Source organism: Erinaceus europaeus, chromosome 18 (genome assembly GCF_950295315.1).
Source record: "Erinaceus europaeus chromosome 18, mEriEur2.1, whole genome shotgun sequence".
In the NCBI taxonomy this organism is placed as follows: Eukaryota; Metazoa; Chordata; class Mammalia; order Eulipotyphla; family Erinaceidae; genus Erinaceus; species Erinaceus europaeus.
Window position 1 is genome coordinate 43,269,651 of NC_080179.1, and position 19,547 is coordinate 43,289,197.

Below are 19,547 nucleotides of genomic sequence, written 5' to 3' on the forward strand. Positions count from 1 at the left end.
GCTTCTGTAATTGCTTCTCTGCTGACATGGGTGTTGGCAGGTGGATTCATACCCCCAGCCTATTTCTATCTTTCCCTAGTGGGGCAGGGGTCTAGGGAGGTGGGGTTCCAGGACACACTGGTGAGGTTGTCTACCAAGGAAGTCAGGATGGTGTCATGGTAGCACCTGCAACTTAGTGGCTGAAAGGCAATAAGATAAAAGCAGGATAAAGTGTTTAATAAATAAGAACCCTAAGGTAGGAATAGAGCAGATGAAATTAGGGGCCTTCATGTGGGAAGAAGCTAGGAAATCTATTTTAGGTGTGTCTGAGCTCACAGTCCATGTTCACAGCTAGGAACATTCCAAGCTGCATTCATTTCAGGACCAGACTTCCTCGAGTGGCAGTGTAGGCTGGCCCAGCCTCCCTTCAGAGAGTGGGGCAGTCCCTACCACTGCTGCTCTACAGTGAGGGCAAGGTCCTGGAGAAGCCCACAGGAGGGCTTGTGATGACATTCCTGACGGAAGTGACCAGCAATGGTGGAGATGGATCTACTAGAGGTCTAGGTTCACTATATCTGCATGGAAACCCAAGGATTCCCTGACTAGAGCCCCAGATAATGGAGTGGCCTGGTATTGACCAAAAAAGCCATCATTAAAGTACCTCTCTCCCCATCTCCCCCCCCCTCAATTTTTCTATTCTATCCAGTAAAATGAAAAAAAAAAAAAATGTCACGAGGAGCAGTAGATTCATGGTAGAGGCACCAAACCCCAATGATAACCCTGGAGGGGGAAAAAAAATGCTGAGAAGCTAGTATCTGCTGCCGAATGTTCATCATGCTCATACCTGGTATTTTTCAGTCCCAAAAACATTCAGAATGTATTATCCATATATAGTTATTAAGCACACTTAAGTTACAAAAAGACCACCAAAAATGTTTTTTATTGCTTTACAACAAGCCAGCAACAAACATAACTGAATAATTATAAACATGACACAAATTCTCAAATGGGGTTATAAGACCAGCCTGTACTGCACTTAAGAGTTTAAAACTCAAATCCACAACTACTGCCAAGAACTTGAATTTTTCCCAGCAAAACAGATGCCTAAAGCAGCAGAGAGAACTACTGCCCATGCCTGATCCTGTAATTGCAGGTGTTTATAGTGTTCAATCCAGGTGGAGCTCTTCACAGACCCTCACATTTCCCCTATTAGCAGACTTACTGAAGGAGCCGCCATGCTAACTGGCCTAAAGTCCAAGGTGCATTGCAACAGACGCCTCAAGTTTGACTTCTTTCCCCAGGAAGGAAAACTTGGATCAGTCTTGAGCTCAGATGCCAAAACAGAATATCCCACTCTGCAAATCGGAAGCCCCAATTGGTACTAGACAAAAAAGGGCAATTTTTTTTTTAATTATACTGGAAACACTAGCACCTTCCTTTCAGTGAGTTCCAAAACAATGGGCTAAGTCACCATTTTAAGGATTTCAATTCCACGGCAAAAGTACTCTAGTACTACCTGAAAATGGAGAAGGGGATGAAAGTGCCAACAAAACTTACATGACTATGACTTGACCCAAGTTACAATAGGTCTAAACTCTGGGCTAGCCATCAACAACCTAAAACTGTATATTCATGAAACATCACCCAATCAGCTTGGTTCTTCAACTATTTTAAATACAAAATTTTCTTTCAGACAAAAAAAAAAAAAAAAAACGGCAAACAAACAAAAGCGTCTCTTTTTTCTTGCTCAGAACAAACTAGTCGGGGTATTACTAACCTGACTGGTGTTTTTATACTCCACAGCAATCATCCAGCCAGCTGTTAGGAATGTTTCCAACTTACAACAATCACATGGGGTGTTGATTCTCTGGATGTTTGTGAAGACTTTTAGTGGCTGCAACAGCAAAATGTTAAGGCAACAGCAGAAAACAGAGGTGTTTCACAACACCCTGCTCTCCACCTTGTATACAGAGCCAATAAAATGTCACTAAATCCCCTAATGCAAAACTTCCCAAAATAATCTGCTGAACTTGACTCTTCAGTTTAATCTTTTAAATGTTGACGGCAGTGAGAGAATCCTAGGGCCATAATTCCCTTGCCAAAAAAAATAAAATAAAAAATAAATGGGGGGGGGGCGTCTGATTTATTTATGGGGCTTAAATAAGGAAAATATAAAATAAGCTATCCTTTGCCTGGCAACCATCCCTTTTGTCTTCTTATATTGTATCCAGGGCACACCTGGGTATGAATGGCTGACTTTTTATTACAGACAACATCTGAGATATTTCTCAAAGAACCAGAAGCAAGACACTAAAATTCTCCATCAGTGTATCAACAGCATCAGGGTAAGCAAGAAAAAGACTTTACCAAAAGACTGACACACTTTGACAGAACGGGAAAAAGGTGATATACAAAGCAAATCACTGAAACAACAACGAAAAACTGTCCTTGTGAAATCTTGCACCCCGCAAAAACAGTATTTCAAGTCTGATTCACACCACAGCTAGTTAAGAAAATTAAGCACGCCTGGAGTCTGGCAATGGAGTCTCCTAACTACAGCGAGAGGCACTGCGCGTGCGCAGTGCTAGCAACGGGAGCCCCTAACTATGGCGAGCGGCACTGCGCACGCGCGGTGTCTAGCAACGGAATCTCCCGACTACAGCGAGAGGCACTGTGACATCCTCACAGGCAGCTGCCGGCCTCCGCTGGGCCAGGATCGGGGAAAGCCTATTTCTCCACACAAGCTGCCGCTGTCTCCTTATTGAAGCCGCGGATGGAGAGATCATAGACCACCTCCTCGACTTTCTTCACATCGTACTTGAGGCCGTCGTAGCGCTTCCTCAGAGAGTCGTTTTTCAGGTTGAGGAGACGGAAGCCGGAATCCAGCTCATTGATGAAGGTGGAGATGTGCAGCGGCCGGGAGTAGTCGCCCGCAGTCACGCTGTTGACTGACAGCCTCGACTGCAGGAGAGAGGAGACCCTCAGCACAGGACACAGTGCCTCAGGGCGCACAGCACGCCCACCACGCCCACACAGGGCTGTGTCCTAGCAACTACTCAGGAACTTACTCCCTTCTCGCTGGAATTTCTGCGGCTCACAGATTTTCATAAATATGGATAATGCTATAGAGAACACCCCTTTTACAGCTGTTTCTTCTTCAGACATATTTTTACAGAACTTCCCAAAAGCAAGTTCAAGAAGGTAAAGGACAAGAGTAATTCACAGTCGTGTAGTTAAATGATTCTCCATACAATTCTATTCAGTAACTGCTATTAGGAAGGCCTAGCTCGCTGCTCTGCTGAAAGGAAGAGGTTGCTATCTTTGTTCGCTTTTATTTATTTATTATAGGATAGCGACAGAGAAATTGAGAAGGGAGGGGGAGATAGAGAGGGGAAAAGACAGCTGCAGCCCTACTTCACTTGTGACACTTTCCCCCTGCAGGTTAATTTAATCACCAGGTCCTTGCACATTGTAACATCTGCGTTCAACAGGTGCCACCACCTGGCCCCGGTTGGTATCTTTTGAAATACTACTACATATCAGTGAGTACGCACATCCTTTGCATTGGCATTTCTCTAAGGACTAGCAAAAGCAAAACAAAACCAAAAAAACTGGTGATTAAATTAACAGATGACTAAAAAAAACTGAATTAACTTATTGTCTGTACCCATTTAAAAACTGAACAGGGGGGTGGGGTGGTAGTACAGTGGGATAAGCACACATACTACGAAGCGCGCAAAGACCAGCATAAGGATCCCAGTTCGAGCCCCTGGATTCTCCACCTGCAGGGGGGCCACTTTACAAGCGGTGAAGCAGGTCTGCAGGTGTCTTTCTCTTCCTCTCCTCCCTCCATTTCTTTCTGTCCTATCCAACAATGACATTAATAACAATAATAACAACCACAACAACAAAAAAACAAGGGCAACAAAAAGGGAAAAAAAAAAAACAACTGTGAACAGATCAAAACATGAATGGCAAATTACTGAGCTTCTTACCAGTTCACTAGCAAGAATTAGAACTCCTGAAAGGTAATCTTCTACATCCAGATGGAATCCTTTCTCCCGATCTGGCTCAACTGAAAATCATATCAAAGTAAATATAAGGCCAAGATGTGAATGCAATTTAAAACTAAGAACATAAAAATGCATACATGTACATACAGAAACTATGTAACACACATAGAATTCTCTTAATTGGAAACAAGATGCACCTTCACTGTGGATTTTAAGCTCATAAGAAAGGTTCCAAGAATCTTAACACTTTCTCCAGTGGGTACCTCCCAGGCTGCAAGTCACTGACAAATGGTTCGAGCATTGAGTGCACACATGCAAGTGTGCATGAAAAACGAGACTAAGCAAATAAGGCAAGATGCTGTGGTTAATCTAAGTAGGGTACAGACAACAGGTATTCTCTGTACTATTTCAACATTTCTGAAAACTTAAAAAAAAATGTACTAAGAATTAAGAGCTGAAAGTGTGTGTGAATATGTACTACAAACAGTCATGCCTCAATTTCAAAAATTTAAAAGCTGGGGTCAAGGAGAAATGCGAGCAGAGTATGCCACAGCACACGTACAGCTGTGTGTGTGTCCATGTCATCAGCATCCCATTCAGTTCTCATCTGTAGAAGCAATATCCACCACCCCCATTAAGCTACCCACCATGTCTGAGTCTGCAGATAAGCACTAATGAAGACACTTACTGCCAAGAATTTCTGTAACTGCTTCTCGAGTCACTAATGTTTCCGATTCCAAATACACGACGAATGCTGCCAAGAAGACCAAGCGCTGCAACACAAACCTCCAGTGCTCGTGGAATCTGCACACGGACACAAGCAGTGATGTCGAGCGATCAGGACCTTAAGAAAGGCCTGCTACAAGGACGTTATTTTACGTGAAATTCCAACATATAAAACAGATAAGGGTACGGTAACATCTAAACATATGCGTTCATATGGAAAACCATTTTCAATCCCACTCCCCTGTGTTCTTGCATCTGAAGCATCTTGGGGTTGAGATGTTCAGGGGCAGAGTACAGGATTTGCAAGTCTGAGGTTCTAGCTTGATCCTTTTCCAGGTAGATCTTTTTCAGACAGGCAGGCAGGCAGACATGCAGACTGACCAATCAAACATACACCGAAATTCTACCCATGTGATGGGGGCCAGATCTTGAATTTGAGCACATGTACCTCAGTACAGATCTGGCTTCTCTCTCTCTCTCTCTCATACTATGCCCTGTCTACCTCATGAAATAAATTAAAAATCATCTTTTAAAATGCAGCTGTGAAAACTGCTTACCAGGGAGCACATCAGACAAGTTTGAAGCACCCATCTGACTATACTAGAGCAGTGCGCTCTGGCTTCTTTCTTTCATGTGAAGGGCTCTTCCACTCACACATAACAAATCTTACTTAAAAAATAAGTCAAAATTCTAGATCCTTATTTAACATACTTCATCAAAGCTCAGAGGTGTCTTTTCCTAGTTTAACATTAACATTTATTTAAAATAAGTAAACACATTTACATTCGCAATAAAGACACATTACTTTTTCTTCCTTAAAAATATTAAAATACCTAAGGATCCCCACCTGCAGAGGAATTGCTTCACAAGCAGTGAAACAGGTCTACAGGTATCTTTCTCTCCCCATCTCCGTCTTGCCCTCCTTTCTCCATTTCTGTCATATCCGACAACAACAACAACACAATAATAACAACAATAATAACCACAACAGTGATAAAAATATGGGCAACAAAAAAGGAAAATATTTTTTAAAAATATTAAAACAGGGAGTCGGGGTGTAGTGCAGCGGGTTAAGCGCAGGTGGCGCAAAGCACAATGACCAGCATAAGGATCCCGGTTCGAGCCCTGGCTCCCCACCTGCAGGGGAGTCGCTTCACAGGTGGTGAAGCAGGTCTGCAGGTGTCTATCTTTCTCTCCTCTTCTCTGTCTTCCCCTCTCTCCATTTCTCTCTGTCCTATCCAACAACGATGACAATAATAACTACAATAAAACAAGGGCAACAAAAGGGAATAAGTAAATATTAAAAATAAACATTTAAAATTTTTTTTTAAATATTAAAATAGCAGCGTACCTTAAAAATACATGGTATTAGAACTCCCACGTTCTGTACCCCCAAAAGAATCCTAGTCCATGCCCTCAGAAAGGAGGAAAAATGTTAGGGGAAAATGACCAGGGGGCTCTAAACTCCAATTCCATCAAGACCCAGAGAAAAGAGGGAAAAAGGAAGCACATATGGAAGTAGCAATAGGTGGAGGTGTGACTAAGAAAGAGAAGGCAGGACCACAGGAAAAAATGGACAAATCTATACAAATATGGGACAGTTCAGAAAGAACAGTCCACCCCATCTGTGACCTTGAGAACCACTGCAGTAACCTAATTGGCCTTTAGCTATAATTCAGTCCAGTTTTTCACCCATTTTCCTTTTTTTTTTTTTTTTAACCAGAGCACTGTTCAGCTCTGGCTTATGGTGGTGCGGGGAACTGAACCTGGGACTTTGGAGCCTCAGGCATTAGAGTCTGTTTGCATAACCGTTATGCTATCTACCCTCCACCCCATCTTATTTTTTTAAAAAAACATAAGATGTTACTTTTCAGTTCTGCCTTCACTCCGTCCACTGTAAACTGAATATGGTACTTTTCTTACAAACCTGTAATATTGTTCAGCAGGGAACTTGGTCTTCAAAGATGTTAGATGTGTCTTTACTGTAGCAAAATGTTCTCGGGCTTTCAAACACCTCTTTGGAACTAATCACAAAAAGATAATCAAGAAAGAAACACCAAATTTCAAATAGTGTCTTGCTTAAACTTCTATTTCCTCTACCTGGAAATCCGCCAACTTTTTAATTTCATGACCAAATGTGTCAGAGGCTCTCAAAATATCTTGTTTCTCTCTCTTTAAATAATTCTCAATTTTTTAATTTTATTTATTTCCCTTTTGTTGCCCTTGTTGTTTATTGTTGTTATTACTGTTGTCATTGTTGGGTAGGACAGACAGAAATCAAAAGAGGGGAAGACAGAGAAGGGGAGAGAAAGATAAGACATCTGCAGACCTGCTTCACCGCTTGTGAAGCGACCCCCTGCAGCTAGGGAGCCAGGGGCTCGAACCTGGACCCTTATGCCAGTCCTTGTGCTTTGTTCCATGTGTGCTTAACCTGCTGTGCTATCGCCCAGCCCCCTTATTAGCTGTCTCCCCCACCCTCATTTCTAATTTCTCTACGGAGTCACTGGTGTCTTTTTTTTTTAATTTTTTATCATTTTTATTTATTGTATAGAGACAGCCATAAATAGAGAGGGAAGGGGGTGATAGAGAAGAAGAGAGACAAAGAGACACCTGCAACATTGCTTCTCCACCTGAAAGGCTTTCCCCCTTCAGGTGAGAACTGGGGGCTGGAACCAGAGCACTTGCGCATCGTGGCATGTGCAGTCAACCAGATGCACCACTACCCAGGCCCCAATCACTAGTGTCTCTCTTTTTTCCTCTGTATCTCTCCCCCGCAATTTCTATGTTTCCTATCAAATAAAAATAATTAAAAAGGAAAAATGGCTGCTGGAAGCATTGGATTCAGTGCCAGCACCAAGCCTCAACGGTAAACCTGGTGGCAAAAAGAAACAGTAAAACAAATATTTGCTAAAAGTAAAAATGTCAAGAGGTATGTCATAATAAACCTGGCCTTAGTGCTGGGAACTGAACCTGGGACCTTTGTGCCTCAGGCATGAAAGACCTTTAACATAACCATTATGCTATCTCCCCAGCCCTATAGTCAATTTTTACACACACGCAGAAGATATTTTCGTGATAAAATGGTACATCAGTATTTTCATGATGGGAATTAGCTGTTTATAAGTTGAAGACTGAGTGATTAAAATCAAAGCACAGAACTTACTGTCCTGAAATCCAGCACCCTGATGGACCCCTTGCAGTAGAGTCAAAATCTCTCGAGCTGTTTGTTCTAAACTCTGCACAACTTTTCGGATTTCCTAGAAATTAAAAATCAAAATGTCAGATAAAAGTTAAGCTAATTATTATCGCATCCTCAAACCAAATATAACCTGTAGCATATTTAATGACAGCTTTTCAAACATTCAAGACACTTAGCGGGCAGAGGGTAGATAGCATTACAGTTATGCAAAGAGACTCTCCTGAGTCTCCCAAAGTCCCAGGTTCAGTTCCCCATAAGCTAGAGATGAGCCATGCTCTGGTTATAAAAAAAAAAAAAAAAAAAAAAAAGACACTTAGCCATCTTTACAAAGTCTAAACTGTCATACAAAACAGGTTTAAATTTCAACTTTTCTACTTATTTTCGCTGTGAGCCCCTCAGGAGTTACTAGAAAGACTTATATTTGTGCCCCAGGAGATGGCACAGTGGACATAGCACTGGATCGTCAAGCATGAGGTCTTGAGTTTGATCTCTCACATTACAGGTGCCATTGTGTCTATCCTCTCTCTTACTCATGACTAATAATCTTTTTTTAAGCCTGAAGCCTCCTCCTGCTGATTTCAAAGGTTAATAGCCACCCACTCCTCCCACCCCAAAATATCCCACTGGAACAATACAAAAATTAAATTATCTGGGAGTAGGGCAGTAGTGCAGCGGGTTAAGTGCATATGCAGCAAAGCACAAGGACAGGCATAAGGATTCCAGTTCGAGCCCCCAGCTCCCCACCTGCAGGGGAATCACTTCACAGGCGGTGAAGCAGGTCTGAGGTGTCTATCTTTCTCTCCCCCTCTCTATCTTCCCCTCCTCTCTCCATTTCTCTCTGTCCTATCCAACAATGACATCAATAACAACAGTAACTACAACAACAATGAAAAACAACAAGGGTAACAAAAGGGAAAATAAAATTTTAAAAAATTCAAGTAATAAGAAAAAATGTGTTTTTCATTCACTCCTACAAATATTCAGAGACACGTGTGCTATTATATACCAAAGAACCAAACAGTCCTTTGCAATCTAGCACATTAAGTGGGATGTCGGACTAAAAATCACACTGCACAGACCTGTCTGTGTGCGACTGAAAAACGTAACAGAGGAAGATCACTTGGCTTGTGTTATCATGGAAATGAATACAAGAAACGGGGGTGGGGGGTTACATTTCAGGAAAAGCAAACACCTGCAAAAGTCCGGAGGCAGAAAATGTCTGGTATTGGGGGGCAAGCAGGGAAGCCAAAGGGAGAGAAACTGAGAGCACCTTAGGAGAGCTATAGAAATAAGATGGGCCAGGGCGGTAGTGCCGGAGGTTAAGCGCACATGGCGCAAAGCGCAAGGACTGGCATAAGGATCCAGGTTCGAGCCCCAGCTCCCCACCTGCAGGGAAATCACTTCATAAGTGGTGAAGCAGGTCAGGAGGTGTCTGTCTTTCCCCCTCCTCTTTTGACTGCTGTCTGTCCTATCCAACAACAGCAACAGCTATAACAATAACAACCCCCAGTACCACTGGCAAAAAAAATTTTTTCTTTAAGTGAAATCTTAAAGACATAGGCTACGGCACACGTGCTGGAAAACCACCGACAAACCGACCTAGGGCGCACCTGGTTGAACGCACACGTTACAGTTCGCAAGGCCCCGGGTTCGAGCCCCCGATCCCCACCTGCAGGGGGAAAGCTTTACAAATGGCGAAGCAGGGCTGCAGGTGTCTGTCTCCCTCTATCACCCCTCCCCTCTCAATTCTGGCTCTCTCAGTCCGTTAAAAAATCATTTAGAAAATGTAATGTGGAAGAGGAAGACATAGTTGCACGCGGTGAAGTCAGAGGACACGAGCCTCGGGCAGGAGAAACCGGTCGGGGACGCGGTGGGCGGCCTGGGGCGGAACCAAGGGGGCGACACGCCCGCTGCCCACGGTCTCCCCACGGAGCCAAACCCGACCCCGCAAACACAGGCCGGAGGCGGGGGAAGAGATGCTCGCCTCTCGAATGTCCTGCTCCGCAGCCAGGAAGCCCTGCAGCTCCACAAAGATTTCGCTCACAGACATGGCGGCGGCACAGAGAGCAGCGAGGGAACAGCAGCCAGCCGAGCGCGACCCGGCAACACTCAGGGAATACGATCGCGGTGCCCTCCGCCGCCGCCGCCGCTGCGCTCTGCGGGTCTTTCGTAGCTGTGGGCACTGTGGCCCTCGCAGGCCCGTGTCGCGTTTGAGCGCGGCATGCCCGCCGCACTGCCTGATGTCACGTGTGTAGAAGCCGGAGGTCGTTTTCGGCTCTTCACTCAGGCACCACCGGAGACAGCCCGACAGGTGGCGGGACTAGGCCGGAGGAGGTGGTGGCGGGCTTCCACGTGGTTGGGGCTAGCCAAGCTGTCTGTTTACATACCATGGATTTTACTTTTTTTTATTCCCTTTTTGTTGCCCTTGTTATTTTATTGTTGTAGTTATTATTGTTGTTATTAATGTCGTCGATGTTGGCTAGGACAGAGAGAAATGGAGAGAGCAGGGGAAGACAGAGAGGGGGAGAGAAAGATAAACACCTGCAGAACTGCTTCACCGCTTGTGAAGTGACTCCCCTGCAGGTGTAGAGCCGGGGGGCTCGAACCTGGGTCCTTACGCTGGTCCTTGTGCTTGGCCCCACATACGCTTAACCCACTGCGCTGCCTCCCGACTCACGAATTTTACTTTTTTTTAAGTTACCTTTATTCTTTTTTAAAAAATACTTTTATTACTGGATAGAGACAGAGATATTGAGAGGGGAGGGGGCGGGAGAGAAACACCTGCAGCCCTGCTTCACCTGCCAGTGGGGACCAGGGCCTCGAATCCTTGTGCATTGCAGCATGTGTGCTTAAGCAAATGCAGCACCACGAGGTCCCTGAATTTTATTTTATTTTATTTTTTCCCTTTTGTTGCCCTTGTTGTTTTATTGTTGTGTTTATTATTGTTGTTGATGTTGTTGGATAGGACAGAGAGAAATGGAGAGAGGGAGGGGAAGACAGAGAGGAGGAGAGAAAGATAGACACCTGCAGACCTGCTTCACCGCCTGTGAAGCGACTCCCCTGCAGGTGGGGAGCCGGGTTTCGAACCGGGATCCTTATGCCGGTCTTTGTGCTTTGCGCCACCTGCGCTTAGCCCGCTATACTACAGCCCGACTCTCCCTGAATTTTATTTTTAATAATCTTTTATTTGTTCGTAGTAGTTTCTTATAAGAATATGAGATTATGGGGGCCGGGTAGCGCAACAGGTTAAGAGCACGTGGCGCAAAGCGCAAGGACCGGCTCCCCATCTGAAGAGGGGGGAGCTGTCTTTCACAAGCTGTGAAGCATGTCTGCAGGTGTCTCATCTTTCTCCCGGTCTTCCCCTCCTATTTCTCCCTGTCCTGCCCAACAGCAACGACAGCAATAACAATAATAACAACAATAATAAGGTAAAAAATAGCCTCCAGGAGCAGTGGATTCATAGTGCAAGGACTGAGACACACCCTAGAGGCAAAAAAAAGAATATGAAATTACAATGTAGAGTCCACACCACACCCACCAGCAGTTCTGTGTCCCCATCTCCCACCTCCCAAAGATAACCACCAGAGTTCTTAGAAGTCATAGTTTGCTTGCTTCTGTTTTGTTTGGATTTTTTTTTTTTGGCAAATCCAAGTAAATCTGATCTCTAGAATCCACATATGACTGAAAAAATCTGGTCTTTCATTTCTTTCCTTATTTTACTAAGCATAATCACCTCCACGTCTTTCCATTTTGTTTCAAAGGACACAATATCACCTTTTTTATTACAGAGTAGTAATCCATGGAATTGATATTCCACAACTTCTTTATCCAGTTGTCTGATGATGGGCATGTAGGCTGCTTCCACTCTTTGGCTATTGTGAGTAATGCAGCTGTGAACACAGAGGTGCATGTGTCCCTTAGAATTAGTGTAGTAGTGGTCCGGGAGGTGGCGCAATGATAAAACTTTGGACTCTCAAGCATGAGGTCCCGAGTTTGAGCCCTGGCAGCACATGTGCCAGAGTGATGTCTGGTTCTTTCTCTCTCCTCCTATCTTTCCCATAAATAAAAAAAAAATTTTTTTAAAAAGAATTAGTGTTGTGAGTGTCTACTGGATAAATGTTTAAGAGTAGTATTGCTGGATCATAATATAATTCCATTTTTACTTGTTTATGGACTGTCCATACAGTCTTTCAAAGTGGCTATGCCAGTTTCATTTCCATAGCAGAGTTCCCTTTTCTCTACAACTTCCACATACGATTATTTATTTTTTGAAACTATCAAACTTTATTTTTCTTTTTTAATTTTATCAATGATTTAATGTTGATTTACAAAGTTACAATATAACAGGGACATAATTATTGCACCATTCCCACCAACAGAGTTCTATGTCCCCATTCCCTCCATTGGAAGCTACAGCGGTTCTCCCAAGGGGTTTCATTGGAAGAGAGATTGTTGGTCCCAATTTCATAAAGATGGTTCGCCCCTGAATAGTACAAATTCGGGGCCTGAGATTCTGTGGACCACTCCTGTTTTAGAACAAGGTCACCCTTCTATGACAGTAAAGATAGGCAACATTCCTTTTAAATTTTTGATTGACAAGGGGGCAGCAAAGACGATTTTAAGGCAAGAAGAGGTTCCCCAAGATTGGGAACTCATCCCTGGACCCAGTTTACATGGAATCGGAGGGATGACGAGAGCATTTTACACACGAGACTCGCTTATGTGGGAAGACCCAGAAGGTTCTACTGGACACTTCCGCCCTTTGGTAGCTAATATTAGCACCAACTTACTGGGCAGGTATCTTCTGGAATGTCTTAATGTTAGGATATCCACAGACGCCTCTGCAGAGCGTAAAACTCATTCCCGCGATACCAGGTCTATTCAGCACCCCCAATACTAAATGCCACTGTTCGTAGCCAAACACCCCGCTTAAGCTGGCTTTCTAATGAGCCTGTCTGGGTGGAACAGTGGCCTTTACCTAGGGATAAGCTAAAAATTTTAAAAGAGCTCGTCCGAGAGCAGTTGTCCTTGGGACACATTCGTCATTCTCGAAGCCCATGGAATACTCCTGTCTTTGTGATTAAAAAGCGCTCGGGAAAATGGCGCCCCCTTCAAGATCTCCATGCAGTAAATAAAACCATGCAGGTCTGGGGCTCCCCCCAAAGGGGTTTGCCTCTTGCTTCTGCAATTCCCACGGGAATTCCAATCATAGCTATTGATATACAAGATTGTTTTTTCTCTATCCCCTTGCATCCGCGAGATTGTAAACGTTTTGCCTTCTCTGTTCCGTCTATTAATAATGCCAGCCCCGCTGATAGATTTGAATGGGTGGTGCTGCCCCAGGGTATGGCCAATAGTCCTACGATTTGTCAGGAGGGTGTCAAATCTGCCCTTGTCCCATATATTCATAAGGGCCTTAATATTTTTCATTATACAGATGATATTTTAATATGGGGAAAATCAGATACAGATCTCTATGCCTTACGTGATTTTCTCATTCCTGCATTAAAGAAAAGCGGCCTTAATGTAGCCCCTGAGAGGATACAGCTAATCCCTCCAATATCCTTCCTAGGTTCAGAGATTTCTCTAACGCAAATTCGTCCCTTAAAACCTAATGTTACCTTCCCTTCTAACCTTACTCTTGCTTCTTTACAAAGTTTTCTAGGAAATTTAAATTGGCTTAGGCAGTATCTCTATCTGCCCACAAGCTGCCTCCAACCACTGTTTGACCTGTTGAAAGGAAACAAACAGCCCTCTTCAAAACGTAAATTAACTCCTGAGGCCTCCTTGGCACTGGAAAGGGTTAACCAGGCCCTCCAGGACATGCACCTTGTTCGATTCTCCCCCTCCTCTCCGGTAAACCTTCTAATCTTCAACTCCACCCCCACAGTAGTAGGGGCACTGTGGCAAGACCATGGGGTTCTCGAATGGCTTCACACGCCAGTAGGAGGAGCTCCAAGACTCCTCACTGAGATAGATGCGTTAGCATTCATGGTTCGCCAAGGAAGAAATAGGTCTGTGCAGGTCTTAGGGAAAGAACCGGATTTAATCATTCTGCCCTTTTCTCTCACAGATACAGAGTGGCTTATACGCCATCATTCCCGCTTTGCCATAAGCTTCGTGGGGTTTCCAGGACAAATAGATAACCATTTTCCTTCTAATAAATTGATAGCTTCTTTACCTCTTCTGCCTCTACTAGCACCTAAACTTTTCTCTCGGGATCCCATTCCCTCTGCTCCTACAATCTTTACTGATGGCGGAAAAAGGGGAGCTGCTGCCCTTATATATTACCCAGACAAACAATCTCCTAAACCTCTCTTTACTGAGCTTCCTGATAATTCCCCTCAGTACAAAGAACTTTATGCTGTTTTTCTTGCACTAAAAGCTGTACCAGAATCCTTCAACCTTTTTTCTGACAGTGTGTATACTGTTAACTTACTTCCATGGCTTGCTCGTTCGTATGTGAAAATTGATGACAACCCACTTTCCCCTCTCTTGATTCAAATCGCCTCTATGCTCTGTTCTCGAACCCAACCACTGTATATTCAACACCTTCGCTCCCACAGCCCTCTTCCTGGTTCCCTGTCCGAAGGGAATGCCGCAGTTGACCGCCTTGCCTCCACAGGAACTTTCCCAGTCTCTGTCTCTGATCCTGCTAATTTTCACTCTCTAACCCATGTTAATCTTAAAGGCCTTCAAGCTCGATTCCCTGATGTTCCTGTATCACAGTTAAAACATATCCTCGCTACATGCTCTTCTTGTGCAAGTCTCATAAAGACACCTGCTATCCAGACCCTTGGGGTTAATCCCCGAGGTTTAAAAGCTAATGCTATTTGGCAAATTGATGTTACCCACATACCAAACTTTGGCAAACAAAAATATGTGTTTGTCTCAATTGATACCTTTTCTAAATTTATGTGGGCTACAGCTCAGACAGGAGAAAGTGCTAAAAAGCTTGTAAGCCATATGCTCTCTTGTTTTGCCGTTATGGGGGTCCCATTATTTTTGAAAACAGACAATGCACCTATGTTTACAAGTAAACAATTTAAAGATTTTTGTTCCCTCTGGAATATTACTCATACCACGGGCATTCCCTACAATCCACAGGGACAAGTCATTGTCGAGAGGGCCCATCAAACTCTTAAGGCTCAACTAAATAAAGATAAAGGAGGAACATACCCCCCAAATATCCAGCTAGCAAAAGCCTTAACTACGTTAAATCTCTTTAATATTTACAATAACTCAGCCTTACCCCCTATTATTCTTCACTGGCAATCACCATCTACCCTCCCATCTATTAAGGTCAAATGGAGAGACCCACTCGATAAAGTTTGGAAAGGGCCTGACCCATTATTGACCATGGGAAGGGGTTTCGCATGCATTTTCCCTCAAAATTTCTCTAAACCTGTCTGGGTTCCTGCCCGCCATGTCCGACAATACCCGCAGGATGGCGCTGTTATTCCTGAAGAACAAGAAATAACACAAGAGGACCAGATGCAGGATACATCCCAGGATCCATAATATGGCATGGCAGAACCTACAAAAGTTGGCTCACAGAGCCCTCTCTCCTACCCCTTCCCTGAATGTCTTATGTTATGAATGGCCAGTTGTGTTTTGTGAGTGAGTGTGCTGAATGACCAAAAATTTTTTGTATGACCCATCTGCTCAGAAGTACTCTAAATGTTAAAACCATTGTTACTAACATGTATTAACTCTCTAAGTAACCTGAGTCTGCTTATAGTCCAAAGTCAATAATAGTAAACCTCTAACTTGTTACAAGTTTTATTGTTTTTCACAAGTAAGTGATTACAGCTATCAAGCCTTCATATGAGGAATCATCTGTTCATACGGTAAGGTATTAAACTGTAAGAAGTTCCTCCATATCCAACCTATGTGAATTAGCAACATTCACATATTCTTGTAAACTTAACTGGTGTATCTTGTCTTGCCACCATAGGCCTGCCTTTGTCAGCCAACAGTTTAAAGATGTTTCTCTTTATAACATCACCCATGCCACGGACATCCTTTACTACCCCCAAAGACAAATGGCTGTTCCCCTGGACATCACATTCACTGACTGCTTCCCTTAGACTTGAGATATGCTCCTACCTCTTCATATCAATGGATACATTCCCCCTTCCTTACCTGTATACCCTTAGTTGTGGGACCCTAGCTTGTTTTACTTCTTCTGCTCACAATAGGTCCTATAATTCTTTTATTTCAACATTTTAAATTTATTTATTAATGAGAAAGAGAGAAAGAACCAGACTCACTCTGGTACATGTGCTGCCAGGGATCGAACTCAGGACCTCATGCTTAAGAGTCCAAGGCTTTAGTCACTGCATCACCTCCCGGACCACAGTCCTATAATTCTTAACAAGCTCATGGCCTTTTGCAGCAACAGATTGATGCCATAAAGATGCAACCTATACAAAGTCACTATCATAGGCTGGACATGGCAGAATATTGAGTTGCTGTGGAGGATTTGCCCCCCTCCATCAGAACGTCCACCATGTAGAGGGCTGGCTAGCCAATGACGGGTAAGAGGAAACTAGCGCTATCCAGTCAACCTAAGACAGGGCATCTGGTACTACTGGGCAAAAATGACCAGGTGTTCCAATGACGGGTAAGATGGAAGGCTGATCCCCAACCTAAGACAGGCACAGTCCACCCTGCCACAAAACAAAGTCCGCCAAACATCAAAACATGATATAAGACAGGGGGACATGTGGGGAGCCACATGTGCCCTCAAGGTTGCTATTGGCATGGCCATAGAGTTTATGTTAAAAGATAGTTCCTGGGAATCGGGTGGTGGCGCAGCGGGTTTAGCAAGAACTGGCTTGAGGATCCCAGTTTGAGCCCCCGGCTCCTCACCTGCAGGGGAATCACTTCACAGGCGGTGAAGCAGGTCTACAGGTATCTTTATCTCCCTCTGTCTTTCCCTCCTCTCTCCATTTCTCTCTGTTCTATCCAACAACCACAATATCAGCAATAACAACAATATAATTACAACAAGAACAACTAGGGCAACAAAAGGCAAGATACAAGATACAAAAAAAAAAAAAAAAGGGATAAGATAGTTCCCGCTTCCCTACACCTTAGAGTCTTTGTTAAAAGATAAGGTCTTTTTCCCCATGAATCACCCAGGACCTTCCAGATAAACGGCTGACTACCATGACAAATAATATAAAATGTAATCATAAATGAATAGGAAAGATACATCCCCCAATACTCAGTTGGTCAAGGCACCAAACCTCTTCTTCTATAAAGCATTCAAATCAGATGCCCTGCTAACCACGAGAAGCAGATTGTTTGTGTTTCTTTACAGGAATCCCGGAAAAACCATCTGAACCCCTGCACACCCTGACGTCACTCACTAGATGGCACGACTACCATGGCACACCCCCCGAAACCCTAGATGTCACTCAACGCGATCTGAAGAATCTGATTCGCAGACTCCAAGGACAGAACCTTTTTACTGCCTGTCTGCCTTTCCTGCTTTTGCTTTGACCTGTCACGTTTTGGCGGTTCCAGCTCACAATCTACAGAAAAGCAGAATTCCAGAGGCTGACCTTCCTCATGCAGCATTTCATCCCCTGCCATTTCTCCCCCTAGTCGCCTACTTTGGACTGAGACTTCTATCGGACTTGCTGGTATACCCTTTGGACACTTTAGACAATTTTACAGCAGCTTCCTTCCCTTCACGTTGCTGGTTTTTCATAGACTGATCCTGAGTAATTCATAGACTTTACAGACTGTTGCCTTGAGGACTATACAATGCCAAATAGCCCCTCTGTTTGGTGGGTCATGCCTCCCGCCTCCCCCTCATTATGTACCCTTGCCCCTTTCCCCACCCAAACAGGGAATGCTCCTTTACACACCAATCCTTCCCTTCACACCACACTGGCTTTTACTTCTCCCCTACTTATCTCTTCCTATTTTGTTATGTCATTTAGGCTTATACCCAAAAGGTTTCTGCCCCATGATAGTCTTTTATAGACTTTGTACATCTTATGCTATTACTAGGTAGAAAGATAGAAAAGATGTAGAGATATTGTGAAGAGATGGTTGAGCAGGCTGCGCTTAAACCTATGAGATGAGTCTCTCCAGGTAAGTCTCTCTCTCTAAAGAGGGGTTGAGCACAGGAGGACGCATAAATCTCACAAGGTTGGCAGCCATTTAAGCCTTCCCTCCTCCACAGAAAGTCCTACATCTTCCCACCCGAGCATGGCATTCCTCTGAAACATTTAAGCCTGCTCCATTTTTCTTTACTGTGTCCATTTAGATATAAAGGGATAGGAGGAGATGTTGCTGAGGACTTATTCTGATGCAGTCTCCGCCCCCAGGTTTTTCTATGCTCCGCTAAATCCTAGAGTGCCCCCTTTCAACCAATCCTGGCTCCGCCCCCAGGTTTTTCTATGCCCCGCTAAATCCTAGAGTGCCCCCTTTCAACCAATCCTGGCCCTACACGTCACCCCTGGTTGTCGCCCAATAAAAAGCCCCCTCACCCCTCCCCTCTCTCTCTGGGCTCTCGGCTCTCCCTCTCTGAGGTCTCGATCCCTGCTCTCCCCCGGTGGTCGGCCATTGCTGGCTGGCTCCACGTGGTCTGAACCAAACCTCCCCCCCATCCTATAATAAAGATCTGTGTACCCCTTTGCTCTGGACGTCCGCTCTCTTCTCCGCGGTGCAGCCAGACACCAGATCACCTCAACAACAGATAAGAGTTAACTATTGGGGTCCTGGTGATGGTGCACCTGGTTGAGCACACATGTACAGTCCGCAAGGACCCGGGTTCGAGCCCCCCCCCCGCCCCCACCTGCAGGGGGAAAGCTTCACGAGTGGTGAAGCAGGGCTACAGGTATCTCTCTCTCTTCTTCAATCTCCCCCTTTCCTCTTGATTTCTGGCTGTCTCTATCCAATAAATAAATAAAGATTAAAAAATAGTTAACTATTATTATTATCTGTCTACATTTGTATATAATTGCCCTTTTTCCTTATGACTCTTGTCTTCTGCCTTTCCAAGTCACACCTACATCAGTTTCTACTTTTTTTAATTATCTTTTTTTATTTATTTATTTTCCCTTTTGTTGCCCTTGGTTTATTGTTGTCATTGTTGTTAGATAGGACAGAGAGAAATGGAGAGAGGAGGGGAAGATAGAGAGAAAGACAGACATCTGTAGACCTGCTTCACCGCCTGTGAAGCGACTCCCCTGCAGGTGGGGAGCCGGAGCTCAAATCCTTATGCCGGTCCTTGCAATTGGACTCCCCAGTTACTACTTCTTAATGGCCCTCCCTTTTCCCTCTTTTTAAAAAAGATGTATTTATTTATTCCCTTTTGTTGCCCTTGTTGTTTTATTGTTGTAGTTATTATTGTTGTCATTGTTGAATAGGACAGAGAGAAATGGAGAGAGGAGGGGAAGACAGAAAAGGGAGTGATAGACACCTGTGAAGCGACTCCCCTGCATGTGGGGAGCCAGAGGCTCAAACGGGTCCTTAACGCCAATCCTTGCGCTCTGCTCCAACTGCGCTTAACCCGCTGTGCTACCGCCGACTTCGTCCTTTTCTCTCCGGGTCCTGATGGAGTTGGAGCTCAGAGCCCTCTGGGCATCTTCCCCCTATCAGAAATTTCT

The 19,547-nt window shown here is 44.3% G+C and overlaps 1 protein-coding gene across 2 annotated transcripts; it reads right to left on the reverse strand.

Annotated features, from left to right (window-relative positions):
• Positions 1-895: 895 nt before the first annotated feature.
• TSN (translin) lies at positions 896-10,111 on the reverse strand. 2 transcript variants are annotated; one of them, XM_007536772.3, is made up of 6 exons: positions 9,902-10,107; positions 7,882-7,975; positions 6,646-6,742; positions 4,681-4,796; positions 3,975-4,054; positions 896-2,940 (listed from the first exon to the last, which is right to left on the reverse strand). In XM_007536772.3, exons 1-6 carry the CDS (start codon positions 9,965-9,967, stop codon positions 2,707-2,709), a joined length of 687 nt encoding a protein of 228 aa, XP_007536834.1. In that variant the 5' UTR covers positions 9,968-10,107; the 3' UTR covers positions 896-2,706. The 2 variants fall into 2 exon arrangements, with proteins under 2 accessions (XP_007536834.1, XP_007536835.1); XM_007536773.3 differs by lacking the exon at positions 3,975-4,054 and having other exon boundaries at positions 2,867-2,940; positions 9,902-10,111.
• Positions 10,112-19,547: the final 9,436 nt, after the last annotated feature.

What these genes read in the sequence shown, in the direction of transcription:
- TSN (XM_007536772.3), bottom strand. Translation starts at nt 9,967, where the DNA reads ATGTCTGTGAGCGAAATCTTTGTGGAGCTGCAGGGCTTCCTGGCTGCG. An exon ending in CGGAGCAGGACATTCGAGAG is followed by an intron (nt 7,976 to 9,901) that starts GCGAGCATCTCT and finishes TTTAATTTCTAG; the next exon opens with GAAATCCGAAAAGTTGTGCA. An exon ending in CCTGCTGAACAATATTACAG is followed by an intron (nt 4,797 to 6,645) that starts GTTTGTAAGAAA and finishes GTCCGTGTGCAG; the next exon opens with ATTCCACGAGCACTGGAGGT.